The 22,004-nt window shown below is 41.8% G+C and overlaps 1 protein-coding gene across 4 annotated transcripts in view; it reads right to left on the bottom strand.

Moving 5' to 3' along the window:
* Positions 1-722: 722 nt before the first annotated feature.
* The window catches only part of PLCE1 (phospholipase C epsilon 1), a 329,559-nt gene continuing 308,277 nt past the window's right edge, over positions 723-22,004 (bottom strand). For 2 of the 4 annotated variants that reach the window (XM_043597014.1, XM_043597017.1), the window contains exons 28-34: positions 17,917-18,045; positions 15,452-15,661; positions 11,149-11,307; positions 8,574-8,789; positions 8,043-8,236; positions 5,229-5,242; positions 723-1,991 (exon numbers count right to left, since the gene is read on the bottom strand). In XM_043597014.1, coding sequence (XP_043452949.1) covers positions 8,048-8,236; positions 8,574-8,789; positions 11,149-11,307; positions 15,452-15,661; positions 17,917-18,045 — 903 coding nt within the window. In that variant the 3' untranslated portion in view covers positions 723-1,991; positions 5,229-5,242; positions 8,043-8,047. Of the gene's footprint in view, positions 1,992-5,228; positions 5,243-8,042; positions 8,237-8,573; positions 8,790-11,148; positions 11,308-12,964; positions 13,317-15,451; positions 15,662-17,916; positions 18,046-22,004 lie in introns of those variants that run through there. The other 2 variants (XM_043597015.1, XM_043597018.1) reach the window with 2 other exon arrangements.

The raw sequence follows: 22,004 nt of genomic DNA, 5'->3' as shown, positions 1-22,004 counted from the left end.
GCTGAGATCAAGAGTCAGATGCTTAACTGACTGAGCCACCCAGGAGCCACTGTTTGTTTGTTCCTTCCTTCCTTCTTTCTTTCTTTCTTTTTCTTTCTTTCTTTTCTTTTCTCTTCTTTTCTTTCTTTCCTTCTTTTTCTTTTTTCTTTTCTTTTTTCTTTTCTTTCTCTCTCTCTCTTTATTTAAGCAATCTCTGTACCCAACATGGGGCTCAAACTCATGGACCTGAGATCAAGAGCCGTATGCTCTACTGACTGAGCCAGCCAGGTACCCTTCTGCTTCCTGTTCTTGTGATGTGAGAATTTAATAAAATGTACAGCATTCCCAATTAAATAGATCTTCTATGTCTTTGAAACTATAGAAGCCAGTTCCTTTGTTCTAGAGCTTAAAGCCCTTTTTTTCCCTCATGAAATAAATGAAAGTAGAAATTGCCTTTATTATTCCAGCTTAATGGGGGATATGTGCTCAACAGTGCATGTTATCTTTCAGCGTGCGCGCGCGTGTGTGTGTGTGTATGTTTATATATATATATATAGCATATTCTTATGTGATTTTAAAAAGTGTTTTTTTTGTAGGCTTGATTATTTAATGAAAATGTATAATTTAATATATAAATATTTGCTTTTAAACCACATTTTAGATATAAAACAGAGTCCAGAAACGTTATGAATAGATGTTTGGAAGACCACATGGTCTTTCCCCATCAGAGCACAAATGACCAATGCATGTCACAAATCATTTATTTTCCAAACATATACAAATACATTTATATTTCACTTTGGCAGGAGAAACTAGTTTAGGTGAAAAATCAATTTTGAAGTAGAAATTCATGAACTATTTCACACTTGTATTATGCTTTTAACTTTGTAGTTACACATACAGAGAATCACAGTGGGACCATAAAATTACACATCTAGTATTTGAATACCCTTTATGAATTTGAGAATGAAATCTATTTGTGCATAAACTTTCATGGCCTGTGTTGATGAGTTTCATTTTCAGAACTAAATATCATAGTAACATACACACACACACACACATCCTAAGGCTATAACAAGCTTACAGCCTTAATATATTTTTAACTAGACCAATATCGAGCACCTACTATGTGCTTAGCACTGTGCTGAGCACTTAAAAGTGAAGTGGGATAATAACGAGTGTAAGACACAGCTTCAGTCTTCCATGGTCCTGCATGTTAAGTCAGATCATTCACACAACATGAAAAAAAATGCAACATTACCCAATTCAGTGTCAGAGTGAATTATTTCAAAGTTCAGAGACTTAGGAAAGGTTTCAGAGACCTGCTTGATGGTCTGCTTGAGCATAGTATATTTTGGATCTAAGAGATGTATATGAATGAGTAGCTTGGTAATCATGGAGAGTCAATATTTCAAAAACACTCATTTCAGGTCATCCCATGTCCAAATCCTTAGCCATCAGCCAAAGATTCCTTTCAGGAAGTTGATACTTAGAGATGGCCAAGAACACATAAATTGTTGACAGTGCCCCATATCATGGGTGCTGGACTTGGTGTAAGAGGCAATCTTTGTTTTCTAATAACTTTCCGGAGGGTCCAGGTGTTCACCTCTTGTCACTTTGACGCTCATGTAAGAGAAGCAACTGCGAGGGGTCCGAGGCAGCCGTCTGGAGAGCACGTAGGCTGTGGGCTGCCTCCCACTCCGCCTAGTTGGAGATCCGACACCAGCCAGGAAGATCCTACTCTTCTCTTGGTGTGGCCGAGTTGTGGAGTATCGTGTGGGCAAGTCAATTCAGTTTTTTTCCAGGCAGAATGCAATCTCTGTTACTTGTCAGAATTAAGCAAGGCCTATGGTTGTCCAGGCAGAGGAGGACAGATCTGCAGAGGTACTGGATAGGGAGGGAGAGCAGAGGAAGGGGAAGATGTAGTTTGAGGAAGGAGTGGGTGTGTGGCAGCAGGGGGCCCGCTTCATTAAAGAGCCTCCAGTGTTTCTGGAGCCATTGAGATGGGAGACCTTTGTAAGAAAGTAACTTTAATTAAAAACAGGCACTGTAACTCACTTGTAGCTGCAACTATATACCCCCAACTGGAGAATTTATAAATAATTTACTTGCAAAGGATGACATGAAAAGAAGGTTCCCTCAAGAGGGCACTTTCTGCCCAAATAGTATTGTTACTTCCTACAAATTTGCCCTCAAACTTACCCTGGCTTCCTTAACAACCTCATGTAACCTTCTATTATTTTGTAGAACAACCAATTGCAGATGAACAGGTGACCGAGAGGAAGTTAGTCTATTTCTTTCAGCATCACTGATCAAGTTGGATTCTTACCTAATCCTTTCTCATCAGCTCTGTATATTCTGTAAAGCTGGCATCACCATACAGAGTAACACAACTCATGTTCCTCTGCTTTTAGTGAAGCGTCTTCAAATACTTTTCCTCCAAACTTTGTAATAAACCTAACCTGCATAAATAGGTTCTTTTTTTTCTTTTTAATGTTTATTATGTTGAGAGAGAGAGAGAGAGCATTCGCGCACAAGCAGGGTAGGGGCAGAGAGAGGGAGGCACAGAATCCGAAGCAGGCTCCAGGCTCTGAGCTGTCTGCACAGAGCCTGACCTGGGGCTCGAACCCACAAAGAGAGATACTGCGAGATCATGACCTGAGCCAAAGTTGGCCACTTAACTAACCGAGCCACCCAGGAGCTCCTATTTAGAATCCTTTCTATATCAACTTACTGATAAAAGTTTGCTACCCAGATTTTTAGTAGTATGGAAAGTATGAAGTGTTAATGGGTACAGTCTGGGTGGCCATTTTTGATTCATTCTAAATAGGGTAATTTCTTTCATTTGGTATGCCATCATAACTCTATGGTTCAGATAAACTAAAAAATTTTGTATTTTCGGCAAACACCAGGTTGTTTTGGTTGGTTGTTATAGAATAGATGCTTTACGTTTTGAGCAATGTGTCCTTCCTGAAGTCCCAAAGACTCAAATAGAGGATGTGCTTTCACCTCAAAAGGAACTGAACAATCAAGTAGGGTTCAGTACAGGCAATATATTCACTTGTGAGACGTGGTCTCACTTCAGTCTCAGGAAGTTGCCGATTCTGTTCTGCAGCCAAGTGAACTATGTTAAAGATGGGGGGTGAGGTGGGACTGGAGCTTAGAATCAAGGCCAAGTGATAAAACCTAGAGAGACCAGTCATCTCATCTCTGCATGGGTTTTCATTTTGACTCTAGCCAGTTAGGCCAGTAATTCAGTTTGCAATACACGGTATGCCAAACCAGAAGAAAAGATGCCAGATTTATAGAAGCATGATAACGTGTTTCTGGAATGTTTTTTTTTTTTTTTAATGGGCAGTACTGTGCATTTATTATAGATTATTTGAAAAGAAACCTGTAGCACTGTGCAAACTCCATCAAACTGGAATAGCCTGAATTCTGTCGACAAGCAAGTGGTCACTGCTCTAGCATTAAGGCTTTGAGTATGAACTTCCAATAATGTGAAAGCTGTATGGTGTGATTTTTTGTTTGTTTGTTTTTATTTATTTTGAGAGAGAGAGAGAGAGAGTGCGAGCAAGTAGGGGAGGGGCAGAGAGAGGGGAGAGGGAGAGAATCCCAAACAAGCTCTGCACTGTCAGCACGGAGCCTAATGTGGGGCTCGAAGTCACAACCCGTGAGAACATGACCTGAGCCAAAGGCAGATGCTGAACTGACTGAGCCACCCAAGGCGCCCCTGTGTGGTATACTTTTAACACTTCTGATTTTAGAGTATGCAAAGAACTGGGGACTGTGTTATTCATTTTTACAATTGGCACAAAAAGAACTTCTCAAAAGGTTAGGACTTTGTTTTATAATTTGAAGAAAAAATTTTAATATCAGCAGAAAGATAAAATTTGGATTTTGCTTCAGAGGGGCACACATTGCATTTTAAAAGTCATAATTTGCTTCATACTGAGAGTAAAAATCTTTTATACTTACGTTATAGTTTTATGCAGTAAGATTTTAAAGATAATTTACCTTGAGTGGCAATTATGACTTGGATCAATAGCTCTTCAATTAGAAATGAAAATGAAGCTTTTTTTTTGCATGAAATTCTGGCCCATGTCAGGTATTCAGAGCGTACTTTTTTTCTTTTTTTTTTTTTTTTTAGGAGATTTGTCTTCAAATAGTGAGCTAGAACCACTAATACTTCTAAATCTATAAGCAATATCAAGAAAGCGATGTATAATAAATATATAAGTACAGTGTCAGTACAAACCTTGCAAAATAAATAAATTTGAACACCAACTCAGTCTACTTTTACTTTAAGAAATGTTAAATTTTTTGTTAAGATGTCACAGCTCAGAAGATACTAATTTGTACATCATTCTAAATTCAATTTGTGAAAACCAAAAGTGGAATAATCTGTGAACAATACATAAGCAATAAACTTAAAAAAAAACCCAACATCATTCTGTATGTAAAAAGAAATGGTAAAGAAGAGTCCACTATGGTGCACAATAATAGAAACTAAATCAAATTACTTTGTGATGAATCTCACAGGACATATTTACACTCGCAATGCCCTAAAGCTTCCAATTGTCCGCCATGAACTGTATGACTAACCTCGCTTGTTTTCAGACCTCTGTGGCTCTTGTTGCCAGTTTTCTAAGTCAGGTCAGCAAACTATGGCCCTGGGCCAGATCTAGCCTGCCGCCAGTGTTTGTATGGCTCTTGAACTAAGAATAGCTTTTACATTTTTAACTGATTGGAAAAAACCCCAAAGAGGATTATTTGTGATGTGAAAATTATGTGAAATTGTGATTTCAGTGTCTGTAAATAGTTTCATTGGAATACAGCCATGCTCATTCACGTATAGATCATCTATGGCTGCTTTTGCACTGTAACAGCCGAGTTGAGTAATTGCTACAGAGACCATATGGCCCATAAAGCCTAAAATGTTTACCATCTGGCCCTTTATGGACAAAGTTTGCTGACCCTTGTCCTAAGTCAGTTATTGCGAGCTTAGCAATGTTTTTTTCCCAACTGCTGACATTTGCAAAGTGGCAATCTCCTGGGCTGCATTGTTGCATTCATCAGGAATTGGTTGGTAGGTAGCCCTTGCCATTTTGCTTGTCCTCAGCATGGACCTCACATCATGTGTCAAGAAGGCTTCGGTTCAGAAATCCTCAATTTCCAGTTTAAGTCTAATGAAAATAAGCAAATTGTATTTGTTTCCACCATGTTCACTCTTGACTTTAACTTCTTACCAAAAGGTCTTCACCTGTAAAGTTGTATACATAGCTTTGTTAGTATATTTAAAATGCAGGAACAGAAACATTTGCAGTGTAGCAAGGGTTTAGTGTTATTCAACCGACAGAAACCCACAGCTTTGGTGGCTGGTTTTGGAGGAGAGACTATTTGCTATAAACTCACAGTGTCATAACATGATGCTCCTGGGTGGTGGAACATGAGCCTATTTCTGTTCCGAACACCACATTCTTTAGAAAGATTTTTGTAATCACAATCAAATAAATTTCAACTTTTTTAAAAGGGGGAAGTCCTTCAACTCTGCATTATTTCAGATATGAGTAAGGTATATAATTGTGGAAATTATTAAGGGGTAACTCTTAAAACTTCAGGGGTGAAAATTTTAGAACAAGTAACATGAAACCTTATGTTCTCAGCAGCAGCAAAAACCCTACACTTGTCTTCTTGCGAGCACAAAAAGTCTCTTCTCATGAGACCATTTGTAAAGGAGTTTATAACATGAGATACATATTCCCATAGATGCACCCATGGATGTTTTTAAAGAGAAGCTTCCCCAAGTTTAGGTAAAGCTGAGGTCAACTCAATGATTTTGCTTGCTACAGAAAAATATAGTCCAAAGGCATACCTCTAAATCACCCCCACCCCTACTCCTAATAATGCTCATTATAGCAAGCTTATTCTTTTTTTTTTTTTTTTAATTTTTTTTTCAACGTTTTTTATTTATTTTTGGGACAGAGAGAGACAGAGCATGAACGGGGGAGGGGCAGAGAGAGAGGGAGACACAGAATCGGAAACAGGCTCCAGGCTCTGAGCCATCAGCCCAGAGCCCGACGCAGGGCTCGAACTCACGGACCGTGAGATCGTGACCTGGCTGAAGTCGGACGCTTAACCGACTGCGCCACCCAGGCGCCCCAAGCTTATTCTTTTTAAGTCCGATTTCCAGTGGAGCTATATTCCGACGTACTTCTTGTAATCTTGTGGCACAGTGAGGGCTCCATTGTGCAGAGCATAATTCCACTGTCACCGTGGAGGTTATAATATAAGGGGTGTGTATAGCATCACATCTATGATTTATTTGATGCTAAGTTCTTGACATGGAAAACAATATTTTAGGTTTTAATTACTGTCCTTAGTGTCACGCTCACAGACCCACTACCAAGGTAAAGCCATCTTCTAAACAGCTGTGGAGGCTCAACATTGATGCTTAGTCCTAAAGCTCACTTGGCTTTTGGAGAAGGCACTGTTGTCTTAGTGTCCTGGGGTAAAAAAGAAAGTGAGTCTGGAACTTTTAATGTATGTATGTATGTGTTGATCGATTAACTGTAATCTCTGTGCCTAACGTGGGGCTCAAACTCACGGCCCCAAGATCAAGAGTCGGGTGCTTCACCAACTGTGCCAGCCAGAGGCCCCTGGAACTTTAAAAAAAATTTTTTTTATGAGTGCATGATCAGGGGAGGTGCAGAGAGAGGGAAAGAGAATCCCAAGCAGGCTCTGTGTTGTCAATGCAGAGCCTGACGTGGGGCTTGATTTCATGAACCATGAGATCATGACCTGAGCTGAAATCAAGAGTCAGCCGCTTAATCAACTGAGTTGCCCAGGCACCCCACCCCTGGAACTTTTAAAAATTAGGATTCCAGATGTATCTCAACAGAAAATGAGTGTTGAACATTCTCAGTCTGGCATAGGTCAGGGCTTTGCCGTTCTGTGTGTATTCACTATTGTCCGATGCTATTTGATGGGGATTTGCTGCTGTAGTTCTGAGAGTTCCTTCTGATGATCCTTTCCATACAGAACCTAAACAAACCTCAGAATAGCTGGATACGCAGATATTCTGAAGGAGGGTGTTCCCTGTGTTTGGCCCTGGCTGTTTTGGAAGAGCTTTGCACGCGTTGTGTGGGGCACTGGTTATTTTAAGAGCTTCTTAAATGTAGAAATACGGGCTCAGTATATTGAGCCTTCTTTTGTGCTATTATAAATCAAATTAGGTCCCTGTCAAAAGGTATCAATAAAGTCTTTAATTGTGAGCTCCAATTTAATATAAGAAATTCCTAATTGTGATAAAGACAGACGATCAACCTCTACAGTATAAGCAGCAATGCCTTCACTATGCCGTCGGTCTCATTTTACAACTACAGTGACACAGGCAAAAACTGGGCTTTAATCCTTGGGTTCATTAACAAACTAAATGGAAAAAAAATCTGGTTTCCTCAAGTTCTTTTTTTTTTTTTTTTAATTTGGGTTCCATGTACGGTAATTTGTTTTAAGATAGAACTAAGTTTACTCTGTAAATGCCAAGCAGTGGGCGGACAACCAAAGGCTTAATTTACTGCAGTTTCAAGACAGAGGCTGTTATGTTATTTTGCTTTCTTTTTAACCATCGCATCCTGGATGCCAGGTTTTTAATGTTTTAATTGAGGCAGACCAAGGTGAGGTTGTTGAGGCTAAATCAAACCTTAAAACGGACCTGAAACTAGAAATCCAAAGGAATAAGAGCTGAATGACCCACAGAAGTCCTTTGAGAATGTCCAGGACCGTGAGCAATAATTAAGGCAGTTCTATGTCTGATGAAATAAGGCTGATGTAGTAGGTCGGGCAAGTGGGTTGTCCTCTCGGGGCCTTCTTCTAGCCACCTACAAACCCAGCAGTCTAAAGTTATAAATGTTATACATAAATCTGCAGAGGTCTTTTCTTGTTTTTAGGTACCATTCCTATCTGCCTTCAGGGGACATCCTCCTACTGGGCCTTACACAGTAGTTGGTCCCCATTTCAGAATAGTGTGATGATTCAAGTCTACCTGGGTAAAACGTGCCAACCTTGGTTATTGTCGATAGTCCATGGTGTCACTGGAGGACAAGCTGCCCATCGGTTTCTCCTCCTTGTTTTGGACACCTTCTGAGGCCAAGACCTGAGAAGGTGATGCGAGTCCTCGGGGTTGTTTAGTTGACTTGGTGAACTTCTTAAATTCACTTGCAAAAGAAATGCCTTTCCTTTTGTCTTCTCGGGATGCCTGTGGGGAAAAAAAGAACCTTCCATTGGTATGTTAAAGCCGGGATCCTCAGTCACATGACATGCTATCCTAGAACCCTTTCCTCTTCCTCTCCAGTAAGTAGAGCTTTGGGAAGAAGTGCTGAGGGACACCCCTTTCAGGACTGCTTACCCGTGGAGGGGTGGTAGGGACTACCTTTCTTTTCACATAGTGAAAATGAAGCCAAATGATTTTCTCCCAACTATATCCCTTGGCTCAGGAACTTTCTTCAAGATTTCACGAACTCCCAAATTTGATTACCGTGGAGCTGTGAATAGCAAATACTTTGTGAAGAGAGCAAAAGAACTTTGAACTTTACCTGCACCTGCTCCTTTAGCTTAAGGATGAATTTTCCTGCCCCTTTCCACTTGCTTTGGGCTTGAAACACACACTCCTGATCCAAAAGGACCCGCTGGGAGGACTTTGGGGTGGAAGACTTCTTGGTCGTGTCTTTTACCACCTCTTCCAAAAGCACATAGTCACTTGGGTTGGGGTTGCTCAGGATGCTGTAGGAATACTTTGCTTTGCACAAGGTCTGAAAGATAAATTACAGTCAACTGAGGGGCGCCTGGGTGGCTCAGCTGGTTAAGCGTCTGACTTCAGCTCAGGTCATGATCTTATGGTCCGTGAGTTCGAGCCCCGCGTCGGGCTCTGTGCTGACAGCTCAGAGCCTGGAGCCTGCTTCGGGTTCTGTGTCTCCCTCTCCCTCTGCCCTTCCCCTGCTCACACTCTGTCTCTCTCTCTCAAAAATAAATAAACATTAAAAAAAAATTACAGTCAACTGAATACACAGTATCTCCAACACTTGCATTCATTCTGAATGAGACTTGAAGGTGGGGAAAATGTCACAGACGTTTAGAGAAGGAAGGGATCTTTCAGATGGCCTCATATCATTCGTCATTTTACATCTGTGTACTTATAGCTTGTAACGTGCTTTCTTGCATTACCTGATAAAGCTTCACAACAGACCATGATTTAGGTATTACCCCATTTTCAGACAAGGAAGCTTAAATGTATGAAGGTTAAGCAGATTCCAAAGGATGCACAACTAATAAGTGCTAGAATAAGAACTTTCACTGGATTTTCTACATGCACCAAAGCTCACAGACATGAAGGTCACACAGACCATGAGAGACAGAATCTTGACCTTCAGGAGCCTTTCTGTCCCACCAGGCTGCTTCTTCATCTCAGTGTCTTGGATGTTGAAGGCATTTTAGTTATTTACCTGGCCTCACTTCTCATTTAGTGCGAGATCATCTTTCGCTTACATGTTTATTTAGTCATCAAATGTTTAGTGAGGGCTTCCTGTGTCCCAGATACAGTACTATTCTTTGGAGAGAAAGATGAACAAAAAAACCCCCATGTGTCTGGGCTTTCTTGGAGTTCAAACTCTATTAAGGAGGCAAATATTAACCACATAATCATGCAACAATAGCAAATAACACTATAGTGTTTGCCATGTGCTGAGCATTATACACATTACCGATACTTACTGACTTCACTGTCACAACAACTCTGGGTGGAAAGCACTATTATACTATCTCCACGTTATCTATGTAGTAGCTTAGCACATGGTAAACAGTGTGCTGGAGCCAACTGGAACGGGCCAGTGAAATCAGACATGGTGGGAGCATCCACACAACAGAAACTGGCAAACACAAAAAATCAGTTGGAGCTTTTTTGTTTTTCCTTAAGAGAGCCAGTTTACCAGCACACTACTGTAGCTGAGGCACTAGGAACTAGAGCTGGGGTCAATTGCACTACCGGATATTTATCCAAAGGATACCAGAGTGCTGTTTCACAGGGGCACATGCACCCCAATGTGTAGAGCAGCACTATCAACAATAGTGAAAATATAGAAAGAGCCCAAATGTCCATTGACGAATGAATAGATAAAGAAGATGGTGTGTGTGTGTGTGTACACACACACACACACACACACACACACTGGAATATTACCTGGCAATCAAAAAGAATGAAATCTTGCCATTTGCAACAACATGGATGGAACTAGAGGATATTATGCTCAGCGAAATTAGAGAAAGACAAATATATGACTTCACTCATATGAGGACTTCAAGAGACAAAACAGATGAACATAAGGGAAGGGAAGCAAAAATCATAAAAACAAGGAGGGAGACAAAACATAAGAGACTCGTAAATATGGAGAACAAACCAAGGGTTACTGGAAGGGTTGTGGGTGGGGGAATGGGCTAATTGGGCAAGAGGCATTAAGGAGAACACTTGTTGGGATAAGCACTGGGTGTTACATGTAAGTGATGAGTCACTAAATTCTCCTGAAATCATTACTGCGCTATATGTTAACTAATTTGGATGTAAATTTTAAAAATTAATAAGTTTAAAAAATTTTTTAAAAAGTAGAGCTGGGGTTTGAACCTGGAGTACTTTGATCGAGAGTCTTCTGTGCTGTTAACCATTATGCTACACCACTTCTCAAATGGGTGTTTAATAAACACAAACCATTACAAAGCTTGAAGGAAGGGAGTATAGTTCTCTGAAACCATGTGCACCAAGAAGTATGACTTAGAGGAGGGAAAGGGCCAGAGAAGGCCTCCAGCATGTCTTCTGTAGGATCTTTGAGAGACAGTCTTTAGGATTGGCTTAGGCATGTCTGGGGCAATAAAATTACTACTCTGTGGAGTTCCTACCTCAATCTGTTATCAACACTTCACAGAGAGCCAGACTCATGGTAGATACTAGGTGAGTTGTCTGCTGAAGGAATGAACTAGTATTTTCCAACTGTAGGAGGCACACTCTCCCTCTTCAGATCCCCATTGTTCTAGAACTTCACTCATAAAATGAGCTGACATCAGATTTGTCCTAGTGATTTACACTGAGGAGCTGACTGAGGCAAACAAGGGAGAGGGTTTCACCTGCTGAATGACGTCCTGTGCGGTGCTGACACGGGGTGCTTTGATGACCGTTCGAGGTTGCTCTGGAGAAACATCGTGCACTTGAACAAAGAAACTCTCCTCCTCTGAGCTCAAGGTCACCTCTTTGTCATCTTGAACAATGCTTTTCTCTTCTAGGTTCTGTGTTTAAAGAGATGAAAAGTGTGAGTAAATGGTAAGATGATGTAGAGTAAAAAAGAAAAACCTAGCAAAAATGTGAGCTATATCTTGGCAATGTGGAAACTATATCTTAGCTTTATATTTCATACACTAGTTAATATTTCATAAACTATTCTAAAGGGTATACGTATCTTCTGAGAGAAAGAAAGTAATGTGGGTATTTTTGCTGATATTGACAGACTAATAAGGACCTGGCTCAAAATAAGCCAATAGATCTGCTCCTACTGCCAGTGGATTTTGAGTCCCAGTCAACTGTAGACAAATTTGGAAGAGGACAATACACCATTTTGCCAAATATTAAAAGTCAAATAAGAACACAGTAAATTACATTTAGGAGAAAGCCCGTTCATGCCCTACATGCTGGAGATGTGAACAATGAAATGTGCAAACTGGCATTCAGCCAGGCTGGAAGAACAGGAACTACAGCGGAAAGGCGGAACCAATGGCTGGAGGTAGGTCACACTGAAACGAATGTTGACAAAATTCTCAGTAGTTATGAGAATTGGTCATCAGGTTAATTGGCTTTTAGCAAATTTTACACATGGAGTTATATATATAAAATATATATTTAGATATATCTATAGGCATATGTATCATTAAAAATTTTCAAACAGTATAGAAATAGATCAATAAAAAGCCAAGCTTTCCCCATTATCAACTTTTTCCCTTCTGTGTCTCATCTCATTCCCTACAAAAAAACCACTGTTGTTAGGTTATGTATGCTTCTAAACATCTGCTATGAATGTACACGTATATTTTTGTATATGTGAATACATATATACTATGAAACCCTGGAATTACGTGAATTTAGATATAATATGATTGTCAGATGGCTCCCCCGCCCCCTTTTTTTTAGCCCTATTCTCAAATGAAGGGTAGCTTACAGTTATCTTCTGCAAGGGGGAGGTCTGAAGGGGAAGAGGCAACCTCATCTCAGGAAGAGAGCATTTAGCAGGAGAGTCCTTCGATTCCAGCATTCTCCTAGCCTGATCTCAGGTCAAGCCACTGAAATGACTGAAATGGTCCTAACTAATCCAAGAAAAATCCAAGAATCGTTGTCACTAACTATCCTGGAGGTTCCAACCAGCCAGCCATAGGATCCAGAATTGTCCCCTTTGATACTGAGGCAGAATGGATAACTGCCACCAGGTGGTGCCAAACTGCAACCAGGACCAGAAAGGACTTGGGTTGCAGGAGCTTCTGGCCCCACAGGCTCACCCCAGTCATATCATTAATCATACAATCATGGTCCCTAAAATTTTCATGACTGATGTTTTTGGACCCCATCTGTTATATTAGGGGTGTTGGGAGGGGAGAGTTACTGTCCATTTTTATTACATAAACTGAGATCGTACTCCATATAATGTTCTGCAACTTGTTTTTTCCTCCCCACTTGAAAGATTGTGGTGTCCATTTCATGTCAATTATTAGAGATTTAGCTGTGTAATATGTCATTGTGTTGACCATGATATATTTAACCAGTCTGAGAGTGGGGTTGGGTGGTAATTCATCTGACATAATTTATAATCCATATCTTGAAAACCAGGAAGCAAGCAAATATGAAAACAAAAAAGTTCTAATGGACACATAAAATATCTCAATAACTATGCAATAAACATTACTTTTAAGAGACCTCCTCAGAGCCTCTCTCAGAACTTATTTATTTTTAGGGAGTTTTCTGCCCCATTAGAAGGCACAGGTTATGACCAGAACAACAGTCCTCACTTACAGTTCTTTACAGCTTACTAAGCATTTTTCTACATATTGTCTCTATGTTTGGCATGAGGCTCATGTTAATCTTTTTCAATCACAGATTTACAAATTAGGGCACAGAGGTTTACAGAAGTTAAATGAGCTGTCCAAGGTCATTTAATTTGTGGCAGAGCCAGGTCTGTCTGATTTCAAATCCAGCAGGTGTCATAGGAAGGCATATTGACCACAGGAAGATGTGATCCTGACAGCTTGAGAACCTAGAAGACAAGAAAACTATAAAAGGCAGGCAAGGAGGAGAGATCAGAGGTCATGGATAACAGTTTGGGGACTCTGAATATATGGGAAAATTGCTTATTTATCTTACTAGTTCCACAGAATGAAATAAATGGAAATACATATAGCCCAGATCTATCAACTATACTAGTGTCTGCTTGCATTCAATAATTGCTGAATTCATTTATTTAGTCAGTAAATATGTGTGTACCACGATGTACCAGGTCACCCGAGACACATTAAATGTGATTTGTTATCTTTGGAGATACATGTCAGTCATTTCAAAAATCTCTTCTCCACCAAGGCACAGACAGGAGAGTTTGTTGTATTCTCCCCATCAGAACATGTTTGTTAGCCTTCCCTTCTAACTCATTCCCCTTATTGTTCATAATGCTTCTCGCCCACTAGCCCTTGTTAAGTATTTATTCCTGAGGTCTCTATAGCCTGTTTTCATATACACCTTAAGTTGCATATGGGCATTCTTAACCTCCCCAGCCCTTCTAACTATAAGACACTCAAGAGCCTGCCCACGTTCCCTCTTGCTCACTGCCTCCCACTGCCCCCACAGTGCTGGGTGCCATGGTCCAGGAAGGCTGACTCATCACCAGCCTTGGCAGCACAGGATGGGGCAAGGACACTGACCTTTGAAGCCACAGACCTGAGTTCTTTCTACTTCTCACTTTGTCACGATTTAACCTCTGTGAACCTCAATTTCCTATGTGCAAAATGGTTTCCATTACCTCATGAGATCATTCAAAAAGTAGTGAGTGAGAACTTTGAACACGGTAAATCATTATGCAAATATATGGTTTGAAAATTCGCTTGCTGACCTTATCACTTAGAGGACATTTTTTTACATGTAGCTAAAGAATGAGGCAAGTCAACGAGAAAAAATACAGAAAAATTTAGAGAGAAACTGAAGAAGGCTTCAAAAGTCCAGCTAAGGCCTCTGATATTTTCTCATAAAGCTATTATCATCAGAACTGCTCATTACCTGTCTTTGCAATGTGTATGTCTTATAGGGAGAGGAGGTTGGGGAGACGATTACATTTCTTTGCTTAACTGAAGTGTCCTTTTATGGTCTAAGGCAAGGTTAGGAAGAAAGGCAGTGGCTGTGGTTCCCAGAGCAGATGTTGGAGGTCTGTGGAGTACGATGCAGGTCATGTTCACAGTTCGGTGCAGAGTGAAAAAGTGGCACATGACGCTGAAAACTGGCTCTTTATCATCTCCACTGTGTCCCAACATCATGGATCACCAATGGGCATTTTACCAACCAAGCTCTATTACATGTCCCAAAGGAGAAGATAGATAGTGTGCCCAGAACAGGGCTTGGCATGTATTAGGTGCTCAATAAATATTTGTTTAATCTAATTGTTGAATTGACTCCACTCCCTCATTATTGACATATCATGAGGCCTGAACATCTATGGTGGAGCAGTGACTGTATGTCATTTAAAAAAATGGCGGTAAGTTAGTGGGCTCTTAGCAGTTTATTAAAAAAAAAAAAAATCAGTACTCCATCCACAAACTTGAAAAGGAACTAATCAATGTAGAGCTGACAGGAAGTCGCTATATTATTTTCCTTCATGCGAATGATCACAGGAATGTTAGTGAACATAACGTAAATTCTTACTAACTCTGATCAACGCTGAGAGAATACTTTGCTTTGTGTGAAGTTTCAGAATATTTTCAAAGAACTACTGTTCTACCTAAAAACACAGAACTTTTTATCAGCTAAAACTTTAACAGGCACGAACAAGAAGGCAACCAATTCCCAAATGTAAAATACCAATGGGACTAGCATGACACGGTCCAGTGACCTTTATGACAATGCCTTTTCGCATATAAATCAAAGCCTGGACCCACAGTTGATGACAAGCATGAGGAATCCTTTGAATTCTTGCTCCCTTTCTTTTACAAGAGATGGTTTTTAGACTGAATTTCTGTAACTTAGAGATAACATTCTGAATAAGTGCAGAAGAATAAAATCATTTCTCCCCATTTACTTAAGAAGAATAACATAAATCAGGTTGCAATGATAAATTCTGAATCGAGGGAGGTGGCCAGTGGTGAGGTGGTTAATCACACCCTTAGTTGTTACGGTGTGAGACACACTTACTTCCTGCTGGGTTTTTAAGACAATCCTGCCAACATATCCTTCCTCTGGAAACCAGCTGCTTAAAATCTGCATAATCTCTTCCTCTGGACCAATGACTCTCTGGAACGGTTGTTTCCTGCATTCATTCTTTTCTTTAGATATAAAATATTTTTCTTCCATCAAAAAATAGTCTGTGATGATAGGTTTGGTGTCTTGTTCAGTGGTCAGAATCTAAAGAAAAAGCAAAGGCAAAACTTTAATTCAAAATAAGCCAGTTTTGTACAGAGAACAAACTGATGGTTAGCAGAGGGGAGGTGGGTGGGTGGGTGAAATAGGAACTAGGGATTAAAGACTATACTTATCCTGATGAGCACTGAGTCCTGTATAGAAACCTGAAACTAATATAACACTGTATGTTAACTATACTTGAATAAAACACACACACACCCACACACAAAAGAAACCTATTCTCACGGTGTTTACATAGGTCTGATGTGTAATTTATAAGTGAAACTTACTCTGCAGTGTTGAATAATTCTTTTTGGAAGACCTAAGAACTCTCTTATGTCCAAGAAGGATTGTTTATGTTCATTCTGGGCAACGACACAATTTATTCATAATCCCCAGACAGCATAACTATTTTTCCCACAGCTGGAATGAGAGCTTCTACTGAATTACAGACTTTACGCTTCTCAATCCATGAATTTAGCTCTCTGTAATCTTGTAACACAGGACCAATGGCAAAGAACCTAGCATAGCTTTTACCAGCACCGTGTCTTTTTCTCATGTTAGAAATACTTGTCTTCTAATCTCATCTGATCTAAGTTCCTGGGAATTCTCCTTTCAATTAAGTCCTGACACTGTGCCTACAAGCTTGTTTTTCTTTGTTGGTTACTTACCCAGGCGGTCAGAGTGGCTGGGACAAGGCTCTGGAGCCAGACAGACCTGGGTCTGAGGTCTGCCTTTAATACTTATTGGCTGTGAGGTGTTGGACAAGATATTTAACCCCTTAGAGACTCAGTTTCCCCATCCATAAAATGGGAACAGTTAAGAGTAACAACCTCCTCATTTCGTTTCATGATTGAGGCACTGGTTAGAAAGCATAACACCGGCACATATGAGAACTCAATAAATGCCAGTTACCATCACACTCCTATAAGTTAATGACCGCACATTCCACTCCAAGTGGGGACAGAGAAGGTTGCCACCATCTGGTCTGGATTAGGCAAGCACCCTTCTCCTCGCCCCCGCCAGTGATGCAACTCCTAGAGTCCATACTTGGCACTACTTCATCTGGCCTGCAGGAAAAGTGGAATGAACCAAGGACAGTGAGGACAGAAGATTCTCAGGAAGATGCAGCTCCCTTCACCCCAGCACTTGGTCTGTAGTCGGTGCTGCAAGGATATTAGGTCACTGTGTCAATCCGAGGTGGGGCTTCCAGTGTGAAGAGAAAAGACGTTACACATGGGGCTGTCTGTCCATTTGAGGAGCTGCCCCCTCCGGATGCTGCTTGGTTTCTAGCTTTCTCATTCTCACACGTCCTCCCCGGGAGGGGGGTGTCCCTGCCTACAGAAAGCCACAGGGATCTCTGGGGGCGATCCCGAGCAGAAGCGGCACCACATGAGGGGACTTAGGCCAGTGATGCTGCTGCAGGTTTTGGGGTAACAGGCTCTCATCCTCCTGGGTCAGGCCCTGCAGGCCTCTTTGCACTACCAGAGGGGTAGGACCTCAAGGGTTAAGATCAAGTGCCAGGGGAAGGGGGACAATGGGGCTGCCCAATATGCAGATAAAGGCCTAAGGCTAGAGGGGCTGAAGCAATGTCTTCTTGGCCGCCGTCCATCCTGATGCTCTAAAAACTTGATCTAACTCCTAGGACGACAAACTTCATTCAGCTTGTGTGCAAATTCTGACTGATTAGTAAGCTCCACATTAAGAAGAAAGATGGGGCCCGGGTCTAGCCTTAGAGGGAAAGAATACACGATTGGAAAGCCACTCATTTTGGTCCTTATCCATCTTGAGCCTAGTGTTTTCTTATGTGTTTGAAGACTTGTTAAAAATTATTTTCTAGGGGCGCCTGGGTGGCTCAGTCGGTTAAGTGACTGACATTGGCTCAGGTCATGATCTCATGGTTTATGAGTTTGAGCCCCGCATCAAGCTCTGTGCTGACAGCTCAGAGCCTGGAGCCTGATTTGGATTCTGTGTCTTCCTCTCTCTCTGACCCTCCCCTGCTCATGCTCTGTCTCTCTCCGTAGGTTAGCTTATCTAATGGTACCATGACCTCCCAAATCATTCTTATGGTGGATCTCAGTGTTGAATTACACAAATAATCAAAAGGCAGATCATCAACATGGACTTTTGTGTGTGTGTGTGTATGCTTACACCTGCATTTACACACACACACACACACACACACACACACACACACACACACCCCTCCATACATATTAGATGATGGATTCTCCCAACCATGGCCTCAGTGGACTTACTTGTTGGAGAAGCTGCTTTGCTTTGGTGCCTCCACTTATGGAGAAAACAGTAAAGGGCTCTGGACCTGGGACCCCATGCACCGTGACTCTGTGAGCCTGCAAACATTTTCTTTCTTCTGAATTAAACATCTGTCAAGGAAGACCACATGGTTTCTCATTCATTCTCATTCTCACTCTCATGTTATTTCTAGGCTATATTCAGTACACAAGTACTAGTTCTTAGAAGTCTGTAGAGGGACATGTAAATGCAAAAGAAGACCATTCTTTTACAACCTGATACTTCTGTTTGTTGCTGAAGAGGCGATGGTGCATCTTCCTTAACAGTCTAGTGAGGATATTAGCAGCATACCACCAAAATACTAATTTATTTATTTAAAATTTATTTATTTAAAATAAATGGAAAGTGACTCTTTCCCTCATAATTAGGAGACTGGTATTATCTGAAGTGTATGTTAGTTCTTACTTATGAACTGACCTTCAACAGTGTCTATTGAGTTCCCTCTCTTCTCAGGGCCTTGGGTTAGAATTTTGGTTGGTAAGATGATAGACTATTCCAGGCTTAGAGCACTCTCTGCCCAGGCACACAGATAAGTATAATATGAAAAGTATTTCTGTTTTAGGAAGAGCTGGGGAGGTGTGTAACTCACAACTTTTGAGCATTTTGTATATTAAGATATATTCATTCACTCAAAATACAAAATTCATTTATGGAGAGTTGATAGTGAATCGGACACTATGTCTGGCCCTGGGACATTATCCTAGAAAGAGGACCTTATCCCTGCCCTCAAGGGCACCCAGTGGAATGAATCAGAAAAGAAAATGGACAACTGTCAGCAGTATGCTAAGTTCCTTGGGAACCCAGAGGAGGGGGCAGATCCCAGGTTTGGAGGAAAGCAGAGAGCACCTCCTGAAAATGGTATCATCTGAACTAAATCTTGAAGGTACAGTGTGACTTAGAAGATGGAGGGTGGGACAAGAACACCCCAAATATTGATGCAGCCTGTGTGCAAAGGCTTGGAGGTGGCCTGAAGCAGGGGATTCTGGGAGCCTCCACAAGCTCCGTGACTGGGGTGTGGAGAGGGTTGCTGGAGAAGCCAGCAGGTGCACAATCATGCAGGCCTCTTCCTAACTGGCCGGAAGAGCTACACTGAGAGCGGAATAGTGACCCGAGGCCCTAAGTGTTTCATTGAACTTGTACTTTATTTTTATTTGGGGAAGGAGTTGGCTGTTTTATTTTGCTTGCACACTGTGTTTCTATTATTTAATGCATTTTATTGAGACATGATTTGTATACCATAAAACGCACATTTCAATTATATGGTTTAGCCTGCACTGTATTTTTTGGAAGCTGAAATCACTGCCAACAGTTATGCAAGTCCAGATGTCCTGACTCTCTTGGAAACCAGAAGATCAGGCCACACTGCATGGCAACCAGCAGCTGGGGCTGACAGCAGGGTAGTGGCTGCCCCTTTAAATGACTCATAAGCTCACTGTTTTCCCAGAGTCTCTGCCCAGTCCATGTATAAATTTTACTCTGAAAGCAGTGGAGAACCAAGGAAGGGTTTCTAACACAGGAGTGACATGATCAGATTTAGGTTTTAGTTAGATGTGGCTAAGCAGACAGACAGAGGGGTTCAAGCTCAGAGGGAGAGGCCAGTTAGAAACTCACTGCCATGAGCCAGGTGCGAATGGATGAGGGTCAAAGCAGTAGTCATGGACAGAGATGAATGGATTTGAAAACCACTAAGGAGATAGACTTATCAAGTCTTAAATGGGGCTGTGAGAGGGAGGGAGAAGTCCACGATGATCTTCTGTTATTGGCTTGAGCAATGGAGGGTGATGACTTCAGTGGTCAAAGAACACATACGTGTTGCTGCTGCCTGGGACCCAGGGATGGCCTGGTGTGGTACAATAAAAAATAAATATTTGGTCTTTGTTCACAGTCGCTGGCACGCATCTCCCTTGGAACCTCTGCAGCGATGAGTGTTCCCTGCATGTTATGAGATGGCCGATGGCTGGAGGCCCCTAGACAGCTTCAGGATGGGAGGTGCTCACTGGAAAGACCGAGGTGGGATCAGATGGTGGGAACTTTCAGCACCACCTGGGGCTTCCAGGGAGGGGGACGTTACCGAGAGTTGAGTCACTCACCAATGGGCTATGACATACTCAATCATGCCTTTTCAATAAAGCTCCATTAAAACCACTAAAAGGTGGGGTTCCGAGAGCTTCTGTGTTGGTGAACACATTGAGATGCCGGAGGCCTCACACCCCCTTTGCCCTATATTTTTCTTCCATCGGACTTCTCTTGCGTTGTGTCCTTATAATAAACTGGTAACAGTAAAGCACGTTTCTGAGTTCTCCGAGTCATTCTACAAAATTCCTGAGCCTGAGAAGGGGTTTGTGGAAACCTCCTGAATTTATAGCTGGTCAGTCAGAAGTACCAGTGACAACCTGGGACTTGCCACTGACACCTGAAGTGGGGACAGTCCCATAGGACTGAGCCCTTAACTCTGGGACCTGATGCTAACTCCAGGTAGACCCTGTCAGAATTAAATTGAAAGGCAGGACACCCAGCTGCTGTCAGAGTTGAAGCAGTGTAAGAAAATACACAATGCATTTGGTGTCAGAAGTGTTGTGAGGAAAAATGGTTCATCGATGGCATGTGTGGAATCTTCAGTGCTAATAAGTATCGAGGCAAACTGAGCCAGAATCAGGCACTAAGCTCTGCTTCCCCTTTGTGAAAGCTGATTCTTGCCCTTCCATACCTAGGCAGCCCTGTCTCTGCTTCCCAGTCCTCTGTACAAGTTGCCTCTGCAACACCTCTCTCTACCTTGGCCAAGTGTTGTTCTCAACTTTGGCCACACACTGAAGGGAAAAGGAGGAGAACCTGAGAAAACGAGGTCAGGATGGTGAGAGAGACGACACCGATGAGGTGAGGGGAAGAAGAGCAGAGAAGAAAATTGGGTGAATTATGGGTGGCCATGGCAGTGGTCGAGCCAGCGCCATTTGTGAGCATACGGGGTGCCTTTCCACAGGTTGTTAGCACTATGTTGAAGTATAAGATTGACACAACGGTGAACAGGTTATATTAAACATGTAAAGAGGTAATCAATGGACACCCTTCTATTGTTATTAAACAATTTTTTTAATGTTTATTTTTTGAGAGAGAGAGAGAGAGAGAGAGCATGAGCGGGGGAGGGGCAGAGAGACAGGGAGACACAGAATCCAAACCAGACTCCAGGCTCTGAGCTGTCAGCACATAGCCCAATGCGGGGCCCAAACCCATGAACTGTGAGATCATGACCCTAGCTGAAGTTGGACGCTCAACTGACTGAGCCACCCAGGCGCCCCTGTTATTAGTATTTTTTAAAGTTTATTTATTTATTTTGAGGGGGGAGGGGCAGAGAAAGAGAGGGAGAGGGAGAATCCCAAGCAGGCTTTGTGCTGTCAGTGCAGAGCCTGATGTGAGGCTCAAACTCATGAACTGTGAGATGATGACCTGAGCTGAAACCAAGAGTTGGAAGCTTAACCTACTGAGCCACCCAGATGCCCCTCATTTTAAGTTAATTTCTAAACATCAAATAATGGAATCAACCAGTTAATTAAAGCAGTGGTACTTGTTTAAATAAACAACCTTGCATTACCGGGGTGGGTACTGGCCCAGTGGTCCTCGAACTTCAATGGTATGGACCTTACCTAGGGAACTTGTTAAGAGACAGATTCTGTAATAGTGACCCTTTCTGTGGCGTTCCTTTCCCATTTCCAAGAGGGCCAATTCTGCATCTCCCAAACCTTTGCTTAATTAGTCTTTTCCCCATGTTATTATTTTGGGTTCATCTCCCTGGCAGGCCTATAATGCACTCATTAAGAGTGTGGGCTTTGGGGGCACCTGGGTGGCCAGTCAGTTGAGCATCCGACTTCAGCTCAAGTCATGATCTCACAGCTCGTGAATTTGAGCCCCACATCAGGCTCGCTGCTGTCAACGTGGAGCCTGCTTCGGATCCTCTGTCCCCCTCTCTCTCTGCCTCTCCCTGGCTTGCACTCTGTCCCTCAAAAATAATAAAGTAAACATTAAAAAAAAAAAAGAG

Source organism: Prionailurus bengalensis, chromosome D2 (genome assembly GCF_016509475.1).
Source record: "Prionailurus bengalensis isolate Pbe53 chromosome D2, Fcat_Pben_1.1_paternal_pri, whole genome shotgun sequence".
In the NCBI taxonomy this organism is placed as follows: domain Eukaryota; kingdom Metazoa; phylum Chordata; class Mammalia; order Carnivora; family Felidae; genus Prionailurus; species Prionailurus bengalensis.
Note: the sequence above shows the minus strand (reverse complement) of the source record. Positions and strands in the feature narration are given on the sequence as shown.